The 23,233-nt window shown below is 41.7% G+C and overlaps 1 protein-coding gene across 3 annotated transcripts in view; it reads right to left on the reverse strand.

Annotated features, from left to right (window-relative positions):
* LOC124116597 (inter-alpha-trypsin inhibitor heavy chain H3-like) overlaps positions 1-19,985 on the reverse strand; it is a 40,721-nt gene extending 20,736 nt beyond the window's left edge. Inside the window, exons 1-13 of one of the 3 annotated variants that reach the window (XM_046477994.2) lie at positions 19,785-19,985; positions 15,124-15,281; positions 14,325-14,435; positions 12,655-12,902; positions 12,332-12,495; positions 11,799-12,078; positions 11,423-11,562; positions 9,821-10,375; positions 9,347-9,485; positions 8,196-8,228; positions 6,264-6,377; positions 5,658-6,011; positions 2,968-3,703 (exon numbers count right to left, since the gene is read on the reverse strand). In XM_046477994.2, coding sequence (XP_046333950.2) covers positions 3,456-3,703; positions 5,658-6,011; positions 6,264-6,377; positions 8,196-8,228; positions 9,347-9,485; positions 9,821-10,375; positions 11,423-11,562; positions 11,799-12,078; positions 12,332-12,495; positions 12,655-12,902; positions 14,325-14,435; positions 15,124-15,281; positions 19,785-19,859 — 2,619 coding nt within the window. In that variant the 5' untranslated portion in view covers positions 19,860-19,985 and the 3' untranslated portion in view covers positions 2,968-3,455. Of the gene's footprint in view, positions 1-2,967; positions 3,704-5,657; positions 6,012-6,263; positions 6,378-8,195; positions 8,229-9,346; positions 9,486-9,820; positions 10,376-11,422; positions 11,563-11,798; positions 12,079-12,331; positions 12,496-12,654; positions 12,903-14,324; positions 14,436-15,123; positions 15,282-19,784 lie in introns of those variants that run through there. The other 2 variants (XM_048401401.1, XM_048401402.1) reach the window with 2 other exon arrangements.
* Positions 19,986-23,233: the final 3,248 nt, after the last annotated feature.

Here is a 23,233-nt window from a genome sequence, read left to right on the forward strand (position 1 = left end):
CATCACCATGCAGCTCCACACACCTTGACATCACCATGCAGCTCCACACACCTTGACATCACAATGGAGCTCCATGCACCTTGACATCACAATGCAGTTCTACACACCTTGACATCACCATGCAGCTCCACACACCTTGACATCACAATGGAGCTACACACACCTTGACATCACCATGCAGCTCTACACACCTTGACATCACAATGCAGCCTCACACACCTTGACATCACCATACAGCATCACACCTTGACATCACCATGCAGCTCCACACACCTTGATACTACAGTTTTATCCCCAGGCAGCTTCAAATACACACAACGTCTGCTTCTAGCATTTGACATCTACACACTTCACTTCAACACACCTTTACCTAGACATGACATCATTTCACACATCTTCACATCTTTACACCTTCACGTTCATTTCCCCACTCCTTCACCTACACACACCTAGATGTTGACCCATCTTCGCGCACGTTCATTTCCCCACGCCTTCACCTGCACACACCTAGATTTTCACCCATCTTCGCGCACGTTCATTTCCCCACTCCTTCACCTACACACACCTAGATTTTCACCCACCATCGCGCACGTTCATTCCCCGAATCGTTCACCTGCACACACCTAGATTTTCACCCACCTTCGCGCACGTTCATTTCCCCACGCCTTCACCTGCACACACCTGCCATTAATCTCACAAATGTCCACACAACTTCACTTTCAGGAATATGCCCCCCTATGCACCTATCCTGGGGAAAGGTGATACACCAATGTCCGTGTCCGTGTCCGTGATGTGAGACAAGGCTTGATTTCACACACACACACACACACACACACACACACACACACTCACTCACTCACTCACTCACTCACTCACTCACTCACTCACTCACTCACCTTCACACTCACTCACCTTCACACTCACTCACCTTCACACTCACTCACTCACTCACTCACTCACTCACTCACCTTCACACTCATCTCAGTTCAATACATCCAAGCACCTATCCTGGGGAAGGTGATACACCAATATGCTTCAAAGTTGAATGGCACAGACCTAAGAAGAGAAAGCGGGATTGTCCCTCTCTGAAATTCACGTGCATGTTGCGAGCGGACGATTTCTATACTGTGTATGACGATATATTGTGGAGTTGAAGACACGCGAATGTTCACTTTAGGAAGTTGAATTAATACCCCCTACTGCCGAGCGCCAGACAGTGTAACAACAAGTACCATCTTTTAACGTCTTTTGGTATGAATCGGCCGGGGATCGAGCCCCGGACCTTCCGCTCTCTGGGCGGACGCTCTACCACAAACCCACGGTGGAGGTCTTATATTATAGCATGAGGCTGTAATTTGTTGTGTTGAAATTCATCCTAAGGCATTCTACGTCCCTTCTTACTAGGGACCGCCTCCGTGGTCTAGTGGTAGAGCGTCCGCCCGGAGCGCGGAAGGTCCGGGGTTCGATCCCCGGCCGCGTCATACCAAAAGACGTTAAAAGATGGTACTTGTTGTTACCCTGTCTGGCGCTCGGCATTAAGGGGTTAAAGCCAGGACTGGTCGGCTCGGAGTCAGTATACTGTGTCTGAGTGGGGTATTAATGTTAAACTGCGGCATGGTATCTCAGTGGGCTAGCACTATAAATCGGCATCAGTCCGTTCTAGTACAAGCAGCCACACACACACACACACGTGCATGCACGTCGCTATATAAGTGCAATAATCTTGGACGCGACGTTAAACCCAATTTCACCTCACCTCACCTTCTTACTACGAATTATATTATTTACAGATATTCAAGTGTAATAGCAGGGTAATCTTCGTTATCATTGCAATGTGTAGCATTTTATTGTTGCCGGAAAGTCACAATATTTCCGTACTCACATGCACGATGCTGCAGTGTTGTGCGAATGTTTCCTTTCATAAGTGTATCTTCTTTTTGCCAGATCTTCACAAGCCCTCAACACATCAAAACAGGATGTAAAAGTAATTACTTTGTCTCTTAAAAACGATATACACTGTCAATGTAAATATAAATTACTGTTCTTTTGTTGAAACACTTCAGGGCGATATCTGTGAAAAGAACAAACACGTACACGTATTGTCCTGGGTCGGAGTTTGGGATTTGCCTTGAGTATGCTACAAGGCCTGTAATGACCCTCTCCGTGTTCCTCTGGCTAACCCAAGCGGGGAACTTCTGGTAAAGACATGCATCACATCCGGTTTTCCTCAAATATAATTTCATGCAAGGTCCTTTTTGGTTACCTCCCAGCTTGGAATATTACGAAATAAAAGCCGCTCTGTTTGGCTTTTTATCAATTATTCAAAAACAACGGACAAATATTAATATTAAACTAATTTTATATATCTGGGTAAATTTCAAAACTGTTTCCTATTTGGATCTATGCCAATCAACCTTCCCTTTATGTCCAGATACATTTTAGCCACTCCATCCTTGGGTGTCTATATTTCACAGTTCAAAGTACAATCGAGGAGGCTCATTCAAGGAGGAGGTCCAAGAGCGTCATACGACTCTTGCTCAAAATGTGCTTGTTACAACATTGAAGACCTTACTTAGTAAAGCTTTTAAAAGTTTTTATGGTAAACATGTGGAGGACATTCCAAATCTGACGATTCAGTAACAAAAATGATGTCCGATGCTATTCCCCATTTTGACTTGTACCATATAATTGAATTGTCTTTGCGTGTATTTGTGATGGGTTCCACCCGTGGTGCAAGATACGCACACCTTTTCGCGAACACATGGTATCAGTAACAGAAACAGTACTGCCTACAAGTATAAATTCTCAACTAATGATTATTTAAAAACTTTAAGTTATTTTAAAATTCTGTTTCACAGTTTAAGGGCACAGAGCTCAAAATAGACAAAAAAAAGGATAGCCCCTCTCTGAATAACTATGTGCATGTTGCGGGCGGACGCTTGGTATCCGGTGGAAGTGACGAATTCAAAGATTGGAAACAGTTTATTTCGATTTCGTTGCTCTCAGTTTAGCCATATATACAAACATGCATGTACAAATCCAGTTGTATCAGATTAATTGTACTGATAAAATAGGGCTACGCTTTAATTCATCATATGGTGAAGGAAACAAGTTTCCAAAGATCTCACTCCCCCTTTATTTTCTCTGTCTTGACAGAACCTTATTATGCATATTATAAAGGGCGTAATTTTACAAATAAGTAGTTCTAGTAATTATTTTTTAACAGGTATAAAATATTTGGAGTAATCGTGATAATTGGCCAGGAACATGCATTAATATATTGTCAGTCACTTCCATCAACCTCTATATTGTCAATGTACTCGACAAACTGTTAGGAAATGCCATATACACATGTAATTGGATTGGTTATGATAGTAAGAAAGAAACGTGCAATGACATGGTGTCAATCACTGTCATCAACGTCCATATTGCCAATACACTGGACAGACATCTATTTAATACAATTCTGTCTGGTACATGTCGTCAACGATGTAGTACTCAGTAGGGGCATTGAACAGTTCCTCCCCCTTCTCTCCCAGCCACCAGCAGGAAACAGTCTCATTCCAAACAGGTTCGCGTCTGTGTCGGATGTAGGCCCGTCCATGACGTCGTTCCCGTCCGGATCGACTACGCAGGTGTCCCACCAGTTGTCCATTCCAGAATGTGATAGTCTCAAGACGGATGTTCTTGTGGATGAATTGCCCTGTGTAGAAAATAGAAATATACACATTAATTGTGTTGTTACATGAATGGATGACTTTGATACCATGCATATATATATATATACTAATTTACTGAAGGTGTAGAAGAAAAATATAATTTTACATATGAGTAAATATGCCAATAGATCAGACATTTTGATATAGAAAGAAGAAAACTTTAATATTAATTTGCGTTGAGTTCACTGGAGTAAGAACCATCAATAAACGACAGTAAGACATTGTCTGGTAGTTTAAATTTATACGTCATCCAATAAATCCGCAGTGGAAAGTGAAAAGAAATTCTGAAATTGTAGTGAATATACTGAATTGGTCACAGATAGTCCCGCATACCATTTGTTTGCGTCAAATATTACGTTCAAAATTAAGCTGCGAATTGAAGCACACAAGGCACTCTATTTGCTGATAAATATTGATCAATGCACAAAGTGCTTGAAAGGTTATACGCAACTTATATCATCATCGCAATGCAAATAATTCATATTATTCATGCATTTTCATTATTGTTGAACCAAAATATGTAGTGGTTAAACAAATATTTATAATTATGATAACAATTAGCTTATCCGCAATTTGATAACACGACCACCGAAGACCTTGATCTTGTACAAACGTCAACAAAGAGTATTTCATATAGAACATATTTCATCGAAAAGTGCTTCTATGTTGGTGGTCCATGAGCAGTGAATTTAATTTCAGTCATCTGAGCAATACTGTAAGAGCGTTCGAGGCACTCTAACATCAATAAGCGGAGCTGAGTTCTGAGAACAATATTCCGAAAAATATATTCCCCCTTTTCTTAACGTTTCATCATCTGATTACACAATAATCACCTGATCACTGTAACTTAGCCCCATCCTGAGAATATCAGAAAACATGCTAAAGGAAACCCTGAGCTGTTATGTTTTACATTATGTTCCACAATAAAGTCTACATCTCATTGCAACAAGTGATCCTTTTTTAAACCATTATATACAAGTAATGACACATATAACAAATTTGGGACAACACTTTCTGAGTAAAGTACAGTTTCTCGTACTTTTTTGGTTTGAGTCCCGTCCGGGATTCGAACCCACACTGCCAGAGTGAGGCACCTAATCGCCAGCACACAAAGTCAGCGATCTAACCCACTCAGCCACCGAGGCTTCCACAGAAATGAAAGTCCGACAACTGGTAGTCTAGATCACGTACTTTGTGTACCCCTCTGACATGTGTAAATTGGCACGGCTCCCATGGCCGAAAGCTATGAACACACGATGCCATTTAAGTAATGACACAACAGAACTGTAAAGAACGGGTGGAAGGATTGAAGTCAGGGGCCTGTGATATTCTCCCTCATTGGCTATGTCAATTCACTACAGCCTACATGTAGAGATAAATTGGAACTTCAGGCCACGGAAAACAGTATTGCACAAATGAGTTGTAAATCGAGTAAGCGACGATGTCACGCTGTCGGGTAGGTCACAGCTAGTTTCTGGATGTAAACCATTCGTGGGCTCCCCTAAAGTGGATGAGAAGGGTCTACATCACCTTCAGCAATTACCATGCCATACCCTGGCAAGAGGACACCAGATGTTGTCTTCACATGTATACAGGGAATCGAACTCAACACCTTACTACCAGGTAAACATAAGGGTTATGGATGAACAACTTCTTTATTACAATTAGGAACGACGTTTCGGTGTAGGTCCATCCATAAATCGTATCCTTACTTAGTACTCCAACTTCTAAAGGCCTCTCAAAGAAGTTACCTTACTACCAGGCTACCCTACCGCCCCTAATATCGAGTCAAATCAACTTGCATCTTTTGTGAACCAGGATTCAGTGTATTCTATTCAAGAATCTCAACACGAACACGTAAACTCACACCGAGTCAAAAATGTATATTCCCCTCCTACACCATTTCTTTTAAAGCACGAGTGGCAGTTGGTGACTCACCGATGATTCCATCAGATTCTTCGGATAGAAGATGTTCATTCCCTAGTTCGATGTTAAGGAAATTTGCCCCTAAAGTGTTGGAGGCCGAGTGTGTATGCCTCACGATGTCGATCTGGAACCTGTTGTCAAACACCACTGACAGTCGGGTGATGCGTCTGTTGACGTTCTTTATGAAGAGCCGAGCACCAGGCACTGTCATGTTGTAGTCCTTGTCCCAGGAATAGGTGTGTTCGTGCAGGGAGATGTTGCTATGGGTTACCAGAAGGTGAAGGTCATGGAGCATGATGGCAATCTCTACCATGAACGTTAGGTCGAGCTTCTTGCCTTTGCCAATTCGTGCATTCACTGTTAAATCTTAAACAAAAAAGCGTGTTTATGCATTCACGAGGGTATTGCTTTTGCGAGTAATTCGTTAATAATTAAATTTTGAACTTGTATGATAATGATTTGCTACATGGCACAAATATATCTCAATGAACATAAAAGAACGTGTTTTATTGGTGAATAAAAAAATTCCTTTTCTTTAAAAAAAATGTGTCGTGTGCCACTGAACGATCTTTCTATTGTTAGATGGTTAGATACATTTGAATACAGTAACGGACGTACCTGTGTTTGGGTCATGAACCAGTTGGTAAATCTCCCCCTCCTCGCCTTGAACGTCAAAACAGACGGGGTACTTCAGGCTCTCCATAAACACCATGAAGTGAGGATCAAAACCGCCTGTGGGTTGAAAGTATGCGTGACAAGGTTAAACATGCCATCGATTTGCGTTCTGTAACAATGACTGAGTGAGTTAGTTGGATTTAACGCCGCTTTTAACAGTATCCAGTTATATCACGGCGTGTCAGCTTAATGTGGGAGAAAATCCCAAAGTGATAGTCTAAGACGTTTACCACTTCGGTGAAACCCACGAGCACGGGTGTGGTGCTGACAAACCTAGAAACATTATCGGGGCGAACCGGGATTCGAACAGACAATCATAGGTTTCTGGCGTGCCCAAGGGACGCAACTCTGCTCAGCGAATCGCGGCGCCTCAGACGACTGGGCCACCCGTGCCGTTATTCTGTAAGAAGGGTGAACGAAAACACCTAACAGGGGCTAGTAGGGTTTCGTAGAGGATGGATGGTTTGAGAGAGGACATATTTTCTTTCAAGACATATCATTTTTTCCTTGAGAGGAGGTACCAAACGACTTATTTTGGACCCAAAACGGATATCTTTCAAAGTATCAAACATGTCTAATGTACGTTGAATTGTCTCCTTTTTAAAAAAATAAATAATCCAAGGTCTGTATATCTGAGTCGGCGGACCTCTGTTTACAACGGTTGTACAGTTGTATGGGTCTCCACGTGCAGGCCAATTTGGGTAGAAAACGATATGGCTACAGTGTAAAAACGCATTTTGTGCTGGTCCTCCCAATCGTAGCTGAGTATCTTCAAAGTTATGCAAAACAATCTGTAAAGGGCACTGAAAGACTCAATTCGCTGATTTAAGTATTGGCGTGAATAAGAAAAGGATTGTCCGGTGATATGTACATTAATTTTGTCGGTGGCAGCAATGCGTGTATTTCAAATACGTCTTAATTTGCAATATACAATAAAACTGCATATCTGTCAACTCTCACGCATTTGGCGTGTCAAATGTCAACACACTCTCACTCACGCAATCCCACTGTAACATCACCCTTATGCTCAAAACAAATTAATTTTGTGTCGAATTGCCTTGTTTCTCTTCGCAACTGTCGTAGAACGTTTGTAATTATTTCTCAATCTCTCCGTTAAAGACAATTTACAAAAACGCTTTCAACCACAGGGTTCCAAATACTGGGCAAAACAATTAAAATCATTTTGGGGTTGGGATCTATGCCCACCTGGACCCCCTACGAAGCTTTGCCCGGGGCTTGACTGGATCACAGCTTATCTTACTCATTGAATAATTAAGAAAGAAAGAAAAATATTTGAGTAACTAAGTCTTTATTCATTATTTTATGTCTGAAATATGGGATTGTGATGCAGAGACGGTTCAATAGTTACGAAAAATATCAATCTTAATACTATCTGACAATGGCAAAATAGGACAGCGGGGACAATGTAAAAGGGAGATAACTCTTCATGTATTAAATGTATCACAGTTGCCCAGAGTAGACCTCTTTTGCTTATTCCAAGGGAACCTACGGGACTCAGAAGTGCATCTTGTGTACCGTCGTGCAAAAAACTTTCTTTTTTATTGAAATTATCTGAGTGGCGAGTGCTTCCGAGTGGCGAGTGCGGAGACCGTTTGACTGTAAAAGGGGGCACGGGTGGCCCAGTCGTCTAAGGCGCCGCGATTCGCTGTGCAGAGTTGCGTCCCTTGGCCACGCCAGAGACCTATGATTGTGGGCGAACACTCTACCACTAGGCCACGGAGGCAGTCACGTGACATATGAACAAAACACATATCTCAAATGTGCTTTAGGCAGATTTGTTCAAGGATCTGGCAGCAATCTCGCATCTCCAGTCATTTCATTGCTTAGTACTAGGGTAGAATAAACAAGACTTACCTCCTCCTCTCCTATTATAATAGTAGTTTCTCCCTGGAAAATTGAAAATTCAAAGTATGAGTTTGCATCATTTGTTCTTTAACAAATCTCAATAATCTCATTATAATGTTCCTTGCACAGCAATTTATCTCTTCTGAACTAATCAGCAAACATGTCAGCCAGAGTCTCTCTCTCTCTCCCTCCCTCTCTCTCTCTCTCTCTCTCTCTCTCTCTATCTCTCTTTCTCACTCTCTCTCTCTCTCTATCTCTTTCTCTCTCTCTCTCTCTCTTTCTCACTCGCTCTTTCTCTCTCTCTCATCTGCAGTTGCCCATTTAAAAGTTTTAAATGCTATATATATCAGAGCTTTGAGGATTGATTTATGTCACTTTTTATCAGACATCAAAATATTCACTGAAAGCATGGTAATGATCAACGCAACTGCTTGGATAACTCAGACTTTCTTCAACAGCACAACATTGTCGACCATGTCATAAGCAGTAAAACTTTCAAAACGTTTCAAAATTTGACGCGTCAGTGACAAAAGAATTATGTCCGATGAAATTCCCTATTTCGACATGTTTCCGTTTTTTGTCATGTGAACAATTGAATTGCCTTTGCATGTGTTTGTGATGGGTGCGACCGGTGGGGCAGGATACATTTACCTTTTCGCGAACACCACTATCATCATTTGATAGTCATTCATACACACATGCTCATGATATAATCGGAAGCGTACAGTCGGCTCTGCTTTTAGCAGAGAGTTCTATGGAGTATGGAAAGGGTTTTGTAGCTTTTGTTTGACTAAGTCCAGATCTGAACCCCTGGAATGAGATGCAAAGATGCTTTGACATAGTCTCAGACTTTGAAAAGCCAATTGCTATGCACTTCCTTCACGACAGATATGGCGAGAGATATCCACAGGAACACCATTAACCGCCTTATACACTCCACTCACTCATGTGTTGCGGCCGTCACCGCGGATGTCAAATACACTCAATATTGCCTGACTTGCAGCAGGCCTGCACACAACAAACTGTCTTTCGTGCAGTTTAATTTCCTATCAACTCAATGTCTCAAATATTGGCTTGAAGCTTCATCAAAAATCATCCAAAACATTTTCTTCGCTTTTTTTTTCGTTCAGTGTATAAATTAATAATGTATCACTACCTACTGTAATATGAAGGAGTGGGTAGAACGACTTCCTTGAGAGAGTACATATCTTCATCCAAGACCACTTGAGGCAAGGTTTTCCGAGGATATGGATGAAACTGACTAACAAGTAATGACGTCAAAGAAGTCACAAAGCGATACTGCCAACAGAAATAAGATGGACATTAGGACCAATAAGGACAATTGAAATTTATAATGCTGCTTCTCCATGCACATTGTACAAAGATTTAGTTTTTCTACTGAAGAAAATATATTGCGGTAAAAATTAATTGATGTATGGTTAGCAAAACAATCTTTTTCATTTAGTGTATGTAACATATTTGTGTAGTTTTTAAACCAAAAATGTATATAAGATGTCTGGTCCCTTTCTTAGTTTGTTACATTGATGTGATGTTGTAACTTCTTCGATGAATTAATCGTAACGATTCATGTGAAAGAGGTAAGAATTTGATACATCTGTCCCCTTCCGATTCACCTGAAGAGATAATTTAAGAGCTTGCTGCTTCAGGGTTTCTCTCTTGCTCCTGTCAGTCTCGCCAACCCTCTGTTGCATAAGGTCCCTGATGTAAAGGTATGCATGCATTCTCCGCAGTATTCCCTCAACTTTGAAGTCGTCGTACAGGGGTGTTAGAGCCTCGAACTGTGACTTTAGATCCACTACAGGACTTGTCAACTTCAGGTTTACAGGTCCACTGGCAGACGTCCCTATGATGTTTGTGGTCAAGGAGTCCAAATGAGGGTCAAGGACGCCAGTGCATATAAGCTCAGATCCATCTAAGTAGTTTGTGAAGTTTTGTTGTGTCCCAAAAGTCACAGTGTCGCTGTACCTGAACTTGACACCGTGAAGCATGGCTGAGGACACCTCCTGGTAGAAGTTCTGTATCTGTCTGGCAGGATCACCATCTGTGTAGATCCTTCTCGCAACACCAAAGTTCTGGAGCGCCAGTTTCTTGACGAGTTCCCAATCAGCATCCTTCCCAAAGGCCAGTGTGTAGACAGGGATGTCCTTCTTGTTGGCCGATCTCACATTCTGGAAAGATAATTTTCAATACAGAAGTCGTGTTAAAATTGTGACTCAAACATAATGACAATTTTGTGATTATTGCATACATGGAAAATTGCAAAGCAACCAGGAATAATATATTTTGAAGCAGGCGGCATTCATTGCCCTCAGGTATAACTGTGGAAATATCCCATCCATACTGGTCGTAAGAGGCCACTAAAGAGATTGGGTGGTCTTAAGAGATTGGTTGATGCACATGATTGTATCCCAATTGCGTAGACCGATCCTCATGATCTCAATCACTGGATAGAATCGCCCAGACGCGCTTTTATACAGACAGCCATCATATAACTGGAATATTGCTGAATGCGGCGTCAAACAACAAACAAACAAATTGACTGTGGTCAAATACAAATAATTCTTAAAGCGAGTTCAGGCAGTTTTAGTGATACACAGTAGCTATTACAGATCATAACTCCATGCAATCAACTCCCTTAGTTCAAGTGCAACAATCATGAAGAAACATGGCTTATCTGCGTTCACGAAACTGATATTTTATAATGTTTAAAATAATTATTTCAGGGACGTGTGCAGACGCCTATTTGTCCAAAAGCATGGAGGTGATTTTTGTACCGATATGGGCCAAAAGGTTTGAACATGTTTTCTGATGCAAAATTGGCTCACAAATCCAAAAATACAGTCTTACAAATAAAAACCGTGGCTTTAGCCTACGAGAGGACGCTGAAGTGATGACACAGCATTCTTTTCAAGTGAACTGGCTACTGCCCTCTTTCAAATGTTATTTACCAACTACAAATACCTTTTATTAAATCTTAGGTGGTTGCAATATGAAGAAGAATGATATATCTGTAATATCACAACATAATATATTGAATAGTTGTATGTAGAGTAACTGCAAATTATTTTTCTTCTAAGATTTATGTATTTTACATCAAAATACATGTTCAAAACTTGTGGCCTTTCTCGGTACAAAAATCCCCTCCGGGATTTTGGAATGTAAGTCCCTCCCTTGAGATCAATACTAATATTCATTTCCATTATAAATGTTCTTACCTGTAATATCATGTCAGGAGTATGCTCTCCAGCAGTTGCTCTACCATCAGTGAGAAAAATAATGAGTGCTCCCTCAGATGACCTCTGCCTTTCACTTAAATATTCCAGGCCGGATACAAGCGACTCTTTGATGTTCGTCCCTGGAAATTATTTGAAATACCACATTCAGTCCTTGAAGATGCTGGCAAAACCCCAAAAAGCGACAAAACCCTTTCCATATCCAATAGAAATCTCTGCATAAAGTATAGTCAATAGTACGATTCCGACTATACCATGGCATAATATTACACCTTGTGTTATTCACAGGATAATATGAAATAAGTGCGACATATTAACATGAAAAACTTTGACAATTTCATAAGCATGCACAACTTACAGCCTACAGATTTGAGTGACTCAATATATTTGACAGCACGCTCGGCATTGTTTGCTTCCGCCATGTCAGACTGCCAGAATTGGACACCAGAGCTGAATGAGATGACGTTGAACTTGTCGTCTGCCCTGAGATCTCTGAGGATGAACTTCATGGCGGCCTTGAGCTGGTCCATCTTCCCGTTGTACATGGATGTGCTTGTGTCCAGGATAAACAAGATGTCTTTAGGGATGGGGTTGGGAATTGCAGGGGCAAAGAAGTGAATGAAGTAGCCATTTGAGACCTAGAGGAAACACAATGAAATAAAGATTTGTAAGATACAGATTTCGCCATTAACAATAATAAACCTTGCTGATTTGCATTGTATGTTTAACATATCATAAGGTGATTAGAAAAAGGCAGGTGTTAAGAATGGAATTATAATTCTCCATAGCATACTTTAGATATTTGTAACCTATGCCAAAGTCATTTTCCTGGTTATTGTTAAATAGAAGCATATGTTCCACACTATAAGGATCAAGAGCTGCCAAGCTCACCAGGAGATCCCCAGCATCAAAGCCCCTGTGAACATCAAACATCACAGAGAAGACCCCAGAGAGTCCTTCTGCCCACCGAGACAACTGCTGTTCCAGGGTAGGGTAGAAGCGAATGTAGGCAGTGTTAGGGGTGGGTCTCTGTATGACAGCCAGGTTGTTGTTCTCTAGTGTCAACAAGAAATATATAAGATACACAGTCCATGTGATTTCATCTGCAGTATATCTAAACAATGGTTAAAGCATCTTGGAGATGGCTTTATTGGTTTCGTGTTTTCGAAGCATTATTCATCCATTTCATTGTAAACTGTACTCTTTAATCATACCAGTAATGTCTACATCTGTTATGCTGTTGCTGTATATTGGAGGGACTTTGAGGGTCGTAATGTCACGTGTGTCCTGTACAGCGACGTCTATCTTCATGTCGGGAACAGGCTGGCCAGGGTCGATGTAGATGGAGTGTGTGTAGACACCATCACGTCTTTGTAACACCTCCTCATACGTCAGGTTGAAGGTAATGTTGGCTTTTTTAGGAACACTGATGATCACTCTGAACTTGTTCGTCTCATGGGCGCTACATTTGAAAAGAGATAGAAATATTTTCATTTGCATGCTTTTTCTTTGCTGCAATTGTTTGCAAAAGTGATCAGTCAAAGTATCGTATGTAGTTTAATACCTACGTGCTTATCAAGCAGAACAAACCTACTGTATATTTCACGGAGCTCATGTTGTCTGTTGAGATAATTGCAATGGCTGGTGATTGTGGCTCACATGGCATTCCCTGTTTTCTCATAAGCGTTTCTGTAGTGTAATTAAGCATTTGCTATACAAAATATTCTTTATATCAGTTTCTACGAAAGTTTTGTGGTACGTGATTAACAACTTCATTAAGTGTAGACCCGTGAAGATTCGGGTCTTCAGCAACCCATGCTTGTCATAAGTGGCGACTACGCTTGTCGTGAGAGACGATTAACGGGATCAGGTCGTCAGACTCGCTGACTTGGTTGATCCATTTTATCGTATCCAAATTGCGTGCATCGATGCTCATGCTATCAATCACTGGAGTATGTGGATCCAGACACGATTATTTACATACCGCCGTCTTATAGCTAGCGTTAAACTACAAACAAACAAACAATTAATTATGGAGTGGAACAGAATCATTGATCATCACAGCAAATCTGTGCACCACTGTAACTGATTGTATGATAAATCAAATATACTCGTAGATACAAATAAATAATACAGTCTCTTTATGCAAGAGATGTCTACAGTACACGTCTGCATATATTTTTATAGCTGCCAAATTTCCGTGACGATATACGTAAACTATGATAATGGATTATATGGAAGAAGGACCCGGACAAACGTGAAAGTGTCTCCATGTCATAATACACCACGTCGTTCTGTATATGAAACTATGACGTATGAAGACGGAATATGACGTATCGTTGCCAAACCTCTCAATATCCCCATGCCATAATACACCACGTCCTTCTGTAGATGAAACTATGACGTATGAAGATGGAATATGACGTATCGTTGCTAAACCTCTCAATATCTCCATGCCATAATACACCACGTCGTTCTGTAAATGATCTATGACGTTTGAAGATGGAATATGACGTATCGTTGACAAACCTCTCAATATCTCCATGCCATAATACACCACGTCGTTCTGTAGATAAAACTATGACGTATATGTAGATGGAATATGACGTATCGTTGACAAACCTCTCAATATCTCCATGCCATAATACACCACGTCGTTCTGTAAATGAAGCTATGACGTATGGAGATGGAATATGACGTATCGTTGACAAACCTCTCAATATCTCCATGCCATAATACACCACGTCCTTCTGTAGATGAAACTATGACGTATGAAGATGGAACATGACGTATCGTTGACAAACCTCTCAATATCTCCATGCCATAATACACCAAGTCGTTCTGTAAATGAAACTATGACGTATGAAAACGGAATATGAAGTACCTCTTGCTCACGTGCCCTGCAGCTTCTCCCTGTGCTTTTGCTGTTGTATACGACCTTTCCGCGGTTTCCTTTTCGTGGATGGTGCTATCATACTGCACACCATTGTATATACTGAAACATGGACGTCATTGTATGTAATGATTATGATGTGTATTTGTTTCTTCTCCTAATCGTTTGTAAACACTAGACTAATTCCTGGTAGACAACAATGACCATTGCCATTTGCAATGAGGTGAGGTGAAATGGGGTTTAACGTCGCGTCCAAGATGATTGCACTTATATAGCGACGTGCATGTACGTGTGTGTGTTTGTGTGGCTGCTTGTACTAGTCCGGACTGATGCCGATTTATAGTGCTAGCTCACTGAGATACCATGCCGCAGTTTAACATGAATACCCCACTCAGACACAGTATACTGACTCCGAGCCGAGCAGTCCTTGTTTTAGCCCCTTAATGCCGAGCGCCAGACAGGGTAACAACAAGTACCATCTTTAAACGTCTTTTGGTGTGACGCGGCCGGGGATCGAACCCCGGACCTTCCGCTCTCCGGGCGGACTCTCTACCACTAGACCACGGAGGCGGTCCCATTGCAATGAGATTTAAATAGACATGTTAACGTAATCAGATGATCCATAATGTTAACTAAAAAAACAATCTAATGACAATTATGTATTTCAGTTTAACGTATTGATGATAGAGTAATTAGGAAAATGTTTAAGTATTTAATCATCTGAATACTACCTTATCCTAATTTGTTACATTTATTAAGTGTCTTATTAACAAAACATGGCAGTACGTACAAGAAGAAGTCGCTGATGTATGCAGAGTTGGGAAGCGTCAAATCAACGGCGACCTCGGCAGTGATGTTTGCTGTGTTGAAGATTCCGCCTGTTACCATTGTCTTAGCGAAGCGGTACCGAATGTCCGTTATCACGTGCAGAAACTTGAACTCTGCGATCTACAATTAATTTGATGGGCATATATGAATTGCTTAACTAACAGCTAAGCTCATTGCATCATCTACCTCTTAACGCTATATTTAAATGATATAATTTTGAAATATTTCTAGATTCAAGTTTTAAAACTCCATGAATTTTCAACCCTTTACACGTAACTATCTCTAATGAGTGAGTGAGTTGGGTTTAACGCCGCTTTTAACATTATTCCAGTTATATCACGGCGTCTATTCCTCACGAAGAAGTGAAAGAGGAAGTGTCTAACATTCTCCAATCAATAGGTGTCCATTCTTAGTGTCAATGAAAGAAGCTGTGGTCAATTTGTCAAAACTGGATGCAACACTACTCAGAACATTCAGATACCCAAATGAAGTCAGTTTTTTTATTGACAATATTTTTGTCACATTTAGAAACAGAACACATAGACACAGTTATCCCTATGGGAACCAATCGTGACATCTCCTAGCTCACCTGTTTCTCTTTGTATACCCATCAGATTTAGATTGCTTTCGTCAAATGGGAGAAAGGTCATTTCGACAAAACATGGAACCTAGGTTCCAGATATATCGTGCAATGTGAAATAATTTTTGTAGTAACTGTCCGTGGAAGATGAGCGCTGTCTTGGCCAGATTTGATTTGATTTGATCTATTTCCTACCCCGGAACCTCAAGGGCAGGATTTGAATAGTGGTCGGGGGGGGGGGGGGGGGGGGGGGTTTCCAGAATGGGTCTGTGCTAGAACTAGCGTTGTCTTCTTTTGTTGTCCACACATGAACACAGCACGATATTGTGGCACGTTCCAACAGCTTCTGTTTCACACAGTCCTAGAAACAGGTTGTACATATTCAATGGCGCGATTTGAGGCCTTTTCGGCCAGGTTGGTTTCTAATCTACTTTCTAATTGGATACCTGCAGCGAAACATTGCATTCCTGTCAGCTTTAAACACTATTCGATTCAAGAACAGAGACAGACATTCAACAGTGACAGCATTATGAACATTCGTGAGTGCAGAAACATTCATTCTCGGGCAAATTACTTGCTGCTGCAACTACTTGACCTAATGTTGTTTTTTTCCGTTTTAATTTTAAACCTGAAACTTGCTTGATAATAATTCTTGATGATTTATTGACTTTTAGTCCCGTGCATACTGATTTGTGGATTACCCTTTGTCTTTCAATTTAGAAATCGCCTCGTAACGATAGATAGATAGATATACCAAATTGCCAAGCGGAATGATTTCAATGTTTTAATCATGAAATTCGCCTTCATGTTGAGGAATGTGCATTCAGCTAAAGCTTATGGCGTCTATATTTCTCAGTTGCTCATTTACTTCCGAGAATACTTTACTAAAATTTCATTTTGCTTACAGCTAAGCAGTTCAATCAGTGTTTCACTATCATGAGCCTCGTAACGTCATTCAAGAAACTTTATGGCAGACATTTAGAGGAATTTATTAATTATGACTCGTCGCTTTTCCATACCTTGACCTTCACAGGTAGTTTAGGGGCGGTCGGGTAGCTTAGTGGTTAAAGCGTTCGCTCGTCACGCTGAAGACCCGGGTTCGATTCCCGACATGGGTACAATGTGTGAAGCCCATTTTTGGTGTCCCCCGCCGTGATATTGCTGGAATATTGCTAAAAGCGGCGTAAAACCAAACTCACTCACTCACCCTGAGGTAGTTTTCACACCTCTTTACTTAGTGGCTCTTGTATTTATGGATCGACTTGGTGACTTGGATAGCATTGTACCCGACGTCATGAATCACTGGATTGTCTGGTCTAGAGTTGATTGTTTACGCATGGCATTAATATAGCTCGGTGTGGCGTTAGGAAACAAACACTACAATTTTATTCATTAATAATCTGCTATCAGTATGCTGAATATCCTTTTTCGCGAACACCTTGTGTCATCTCTGATTTTCAGTAATTCATTCATATAAAGCTCATTATTTTTACTAGGGGCGGTCGGGAAGCCTAGTGGTTAAAGCGTTCGCTTGTCAGGCCGAAGACCCGGGTTCGATTCCCGACATGGGTACAATGAGTGAAGCCCATTTTTGGTGTCCCCAGCCATGATATTGCTGGAATATTGCTAAAAGCGGCGTAAAACCATACTCACTCACTCACTCACTCACCACAATTTCTACTTTTAATCTTTATCGGCAGATCATCGGGATTGATTATTCTCTGACATTGAGTTTTTTATATTTTGTGTAGATTCAGAGTCAATATGTTTGTAAAAAGCCACAAACCATCAATTCGAAAACAGATCTTATTTTATGTCCACGAACCCTTAAATTTTGTATTGGTGGGACGCCGTCATTCGCGATGTACGCTGCGTCCCTCACGGATGCCAGAAACATTTCATCGTGGGTTCGAATCACAGATTCGCCCTTATCATGTTTCTATGTTTGTCAGCCCTATAACTTGTAGCTCGTAGGTTTCACCAAAGTGTCTCCTCTGACATCAACCTGACTCGCTGTGAAATCATTGAACTACTGTTGAAGGTGAGTTAGCCTAGTGGATACAGCGTTTGTCATCACGCCGACAACCAGGGTTTGATTCCCCACATGAGTACAATGAAGCCCATTTCTGGTGTCCCCTGACGTGATATTGCTGGAATATTGCTAAAAGCGGCGTAAAACCATATCAGTCGTGACGCTAAACCAAAGTCACACCTTCAGTATCATACAAATATTGTGATTTATTTATTTGAAGGACTGTTGGACAACTGACTGATGTACAAACATGGCTCGGTAGAGATGCTGGTGGCCAGGGAGTCGGAGGACACCAAGTGAACACTTCCCTTGACGGAAGAGAGATAAGACGATCCGCGTAAATATAACCGACAAAATCCTTTTCAGTGTCATAAGACAGTTCTGCCGTGAGTCCAATCTACGAGTCCGCTACGAAAACCTACTACTACTGCAGCTACGAATAATAATACAAATAAAGATTAACAAAACCAAATTTGCCAGGCTGCATATGGCGTATTCAAATTGCATCCACGGGTCTCTGGGGACCATACTATCAAGGTGGTAGGTGTTTGAGGGTTTATGGTGACAGTGCAGTCTAAAGCCTAGTCGCCGACCCATGTGGTATGTATGTAGGACAAGCCTTGGATATAGATGGGACAGTGCAGCCTAAAGCCTAGTCGCCGACCCATGTGGTATGTATGTAGGACAAGCCTTGGATATAGATGGGATAGGTGGTGCCTGAGTATCACAGGTACAGATGCTCACCTTTATTCAATGACGCAACGTTTAACTTGTGATTCTGTGCAAAAAAAATAATACCCCGTAACTGGATACAGTCTATTTTGTTTGTTGTTTACTGCCACACTCAGCAATATCCTAGATATATGACGGCGGTCTGTAAATAATCGAATCTGGACCAGACAGTCAAGTGATTGACATCATGAGCACCAAGCTACGCAACTGGGCTACGATGACATGCATCCAAGTCAGCGAGCCTTACCACCCGATCCCATTAGTCGACATGCGGGGGTTGCTGAAGACATACTAAAACCCGGATCTTCACAGTATTAAATGGATACAATGGATCTTTTAAGTTCGTAGAGTGTTTTGTAATTTATTCTTAATATTCACATAATATTTTTCTGAATGTGCTGACAAAAGAGTTATGACACATTAGGTCTTAACCAATATATAGTCATATTTCCTTGATATCCATGATACCTGTCAAATTCATGTTAACAGACACGCAGTACAATTTCTTCAGACGTCAGCAGAGCTTTCAAAAAGTCTTATCGGATTTTATCGAAAACAAAAATGTCCCAGAAATGTGTTGCAAAAGATATTGTCAGTCCCAAAAATTCAATTGAGGCAATATTCAGGTTCAGTTATAATTAATCAAAATATTTGGTTTTGCCGCCGTAGCTGAAGAAATAGCTAATCTTCACACACACACACACACACACACACACACACACACACACACACACACACACACACACACACACACACACACACACACACACACACACACACAAATAATAAAAATCAAATCAAATCAAATCAATCAATCAATAACAAATAATACTAATACTAATAATAATACTAATAATAATACTAATAATAATACTAATAATACTACTAATAATACTACTACTAATAATAATAGATCTAATAATACTTAAAAATAAGAAAAAAGTAAACTTAATATTCAAAAAATATGAAATGGTCGGACCCCTAAATTTGACCTGACTTCATTATAAAGAAGGATATGATGAGGGCACTTTCTTACTTTCTCTATGTATATGTACCATGGTTTCTGAGATTTTTAAAATGAAATTTTACTTCGTCGTAGTTAGAACATTTTATGTTATTGCTATGTTCAGTTGATTTGGAGAAGTAAACGTTCCAGTGCTACCGGACGGACGGACAAAGACCAATAGGTTCACATGGACGCAGTCAGGTTGAGGTAAACACGACAAATTATCAACCATTACAACAGTTAAAACACATGGCTTAAGCAAGGCTGGGTTACCTCTTCATCTTCCGCCACAGCAATGGCGGGTAGAAGCAGAAGCAACGCCGTTATCCACATGTCTCCCCTGGTCATCCTCCGCACCTTCACGCACCTGTCCGAGGAGCAACCTGCACGTGTGGCATCTCCGAACCTAGTGAATCTCCAGTATAATCTCGTCCGGACAAGATGTGAGTCATGGGTGATCTTACTGACACACCGCAAGTGGACTGTTTCCCCTGGACTGAAGTGACGCTTGGTTGTGTTGACTGGTGTCATCTTGTGTTAGTTGGTGAATGAGTGACATGAGTGAGTGAGTGGTCGAACCCTTGGCTTTCCGCTCTACAGCTAGACCACGGAGGAGTGAGTGAGTGATTGAGTGATTGAGTGAGTGAGTGAGTGAGTGAGTGAGTGAACCCCTGGCTTTCCGCTCTTCGGGCAGACGCTCTACCGCTAGACCACAGAGGAGAGTGAGTGAGTGAGTGAGTGAGTGAGTGAATAAGGTGAGTGAATGAGTGAATACGTGAGGTGAGGTGAGTGAATGAGATTAAGTAAATTTGTTAACTCTTCTTGTATATGAGTGAGTGAATGAGTATGGTTTTACGCCGCTTTTAGCAATATTCCAGCAATATCACGGCGGGGGGACACCAGATGTGGGCTTCACACATTGTACCCATGTCGGGAATCGAAACAGGGTTTTCGGCTAGACGAACGGACCCTTTAACAACTAAGCTACCCGACCGTCCCTCATATATGTATTGCCAAATAATTTGTAGAATGTAAATCTATTCGGGGTACCATGGGGATGTTTTCGTCATAACCTTTGAGTTTAATGTCCAAAACCGAAGCAATATCCCAGTTATATGACGTCGTAAACAGCCTGGACGAGACAAACCAGTGACTGATGTCACGCAACCAGCCAAGTACCCGCATCTTGCTAAGTGGGGGCACGGGTGGCCCAGTCGTCTAAGGCGCCGCGATTCGCTGTGCAGAGTTGCGTCCCTTGGGCACGCCAGAAACCTATGATTGTGGGTTCGAGTCCCGGTTCGCCCCGATAATGTTTCTAGGTTTGTCAGCACCATACCCGTGCTCGTGGGTTTCACCGAAGTGGTAAACGTCTGAGTCCTGCAACACTTCGGGCTTTCCTCCCACATTAAGCTGACCCGCCGTGATATAACTGGAATACTGTTAAAAGCGGCGTTAAACACAACTCACTCACTCATTCATTTGCTAAGTTGGTGGCTGCCACTTCTATCCCCGGGGCCCTTTGAGTCGCATTTATCAATTATTGTGACATGCCTTTGCATAAAATGCTACAAGCATATACGTTGTCATTATCGTGTATCAATATACTCATCTCATTGTTGTAATCGGGGATAGAAGAAAGGCAATGTAAACATGCATAATATTGTTAAAATAATTATGCTGACCAATGAGAGCTTATACACGGAAGGTTTTAATAATTTAACATATAAAATGCTCGTCAGACACATTTTCTGTGTTTCGTGTATTATATATACGTCAGTGAATTGCATTATTGATTTAATGTTTGGGGAGGTGGGGTAGCCTGGTGGTCAAGTGTCCGGTGTGTCTAATTGACGAGGGTCCAGGTTTTATTCCCCTCATGGTACAATGTGTAATGCCCAAGCTTATAATATTGCTGAGATGCGTAAAATCAGTATCATCCATTGATTTAATGTCTCACAAGTACACAAACATGTGGTATAAACTTACATATATTGTAAAGTTGGGATAACGTTGTGTGATATTACTCAACACTGGTGGAGCGCTTGTGGCCCTCTGTCGTCTGAGGCACAGAAATTCTACTCGAAGATCCGGGGTAGAATAGGTCTTCAGCAACCCATGCTTACCGTAAAAGGCGACTATGCTTGTCGTAAAAGGCGACTAACGGGATCGGGTGGTCAGGCTTACTGACTTGGTTGATGCATGTCATCGATCCCAATTGCGTGGATCGATGCTCATGATATCAATCACTGGATTGTTTAGTCCAGACTCAAATATTAACAGACTGCCATCATATAGCTGGAATATTGCTGAGTGCGGCGTTAAACAGCAAACCAACCAACCAACCAACCACAGAAATTCGCTATGTAAAGTTGCCTCCCTTGGGCTTGCCAGTCTCGTGGGTTTGAATCCAGGTTCACTGTGGTTATGATTCTAGGTTTGTCAGAACGATGCCCATGCTCGTGGGTTTCAAAGTGGAAAACATCCAAGAATACATACGGGCTTTTCTCTACATTAAACTGATGCGCCGTGATATAACTGAAATACTGTTCAAAGATGCGTTATATTAAACTCACGTATTAACACCGATTGACGCTCTATCAACATCCCCATTGTAATTACGAAGCTGTGCAGAAAATGTTGAGTGACATCATAATGTACATTATGTGAAAGCATGCGTTGGTTTGCAGCGATTTAACAATTCGGTACAGGCGTGGGCCAATAATGTACGGCCTTGCTTGGAGTGATGGGCTTGAGGATACACAGATGTTTCCGTTGGCGGAAGAGGGGTCAAGACAGTGATCGTAGCTGTCCACTTTGTTACGCATCTGTCTGCGTGTTGACGGTCATGGCACAATGAACCAGTCTAGAATATAATGCATTTGGAATTAGAGACTTCGATAAGCCCTCAAAAGACGAAGATGTGTTCTGTGATGCCACACCTTGTCATCATTCACACCGTGGCGATCCTTCTCACACAGTCACACACCTTGTCATCATTCACACCGTGGCGATCCTTCTCACGCAGTCACACACCTTATCATCATTCGCACGTGGCGATCCTTCTCACGCAACCACACACCTTGTCATCATTCACACCGTGGCGATCCTTCTCACACAGTCACACACCTTGTCATCATTCACACCGTGGCGATCCTTCTCACGCAGTCACACACCTTATCATCATTCACACCGTGGCGATCCTTCTCACACAGTCACACACCTTGTCATCATTCACACCGTGGCGATCCTTCTCACACAGTCACACACCTTGTCATCATTCACACCGTGGCGATCCTTCTCACGCAGTCACACACCTTGTCATCATTCACACCGTGGCGATCCTTCTCACGCAATCACACACCTTGTCATCATTCACACCGTGGCGATCCTTCTCACGCAATCACACACCTTGTCATCATTCACACCGTGGCGATCCTTCTCACGCAATCACACACCTTGTCATCATTCACACCGTGGCGATCCTTCTCACACAGTCACACACCTTGTCATCATTCACACCGTGGCGATCCTTCTCACGCAGTCACACACCTTATCATCATTCACACCGTGGCGATCCTTCTCACACAGTCACACACCTTGTCATCATTCACACCGTGGCGATCCTTCTCACACAGTCACACACCTTGTCATCATTCACACCGTGGCGATCCTTCTCACGCAGTCACACACCTTGTCATCATTCACACCGTGGCGATCCTTCT

This window comes from Haliotis rufescens, unplaced genomic scaffold, assembly GCF_023055435.1.
Source record: "Haliotis rufescens isolate VD_foot unplaced genomic scaffold, xgHalRufe1.0.p SCAF_22, whole genome shotgun sequence".
Lineage (NCBI taxonomy): Eukaryota > Metazoa > Mollusca > Gastropoda > Lepetellida > Haliotidae > Haliotis > Haliotis rufescens.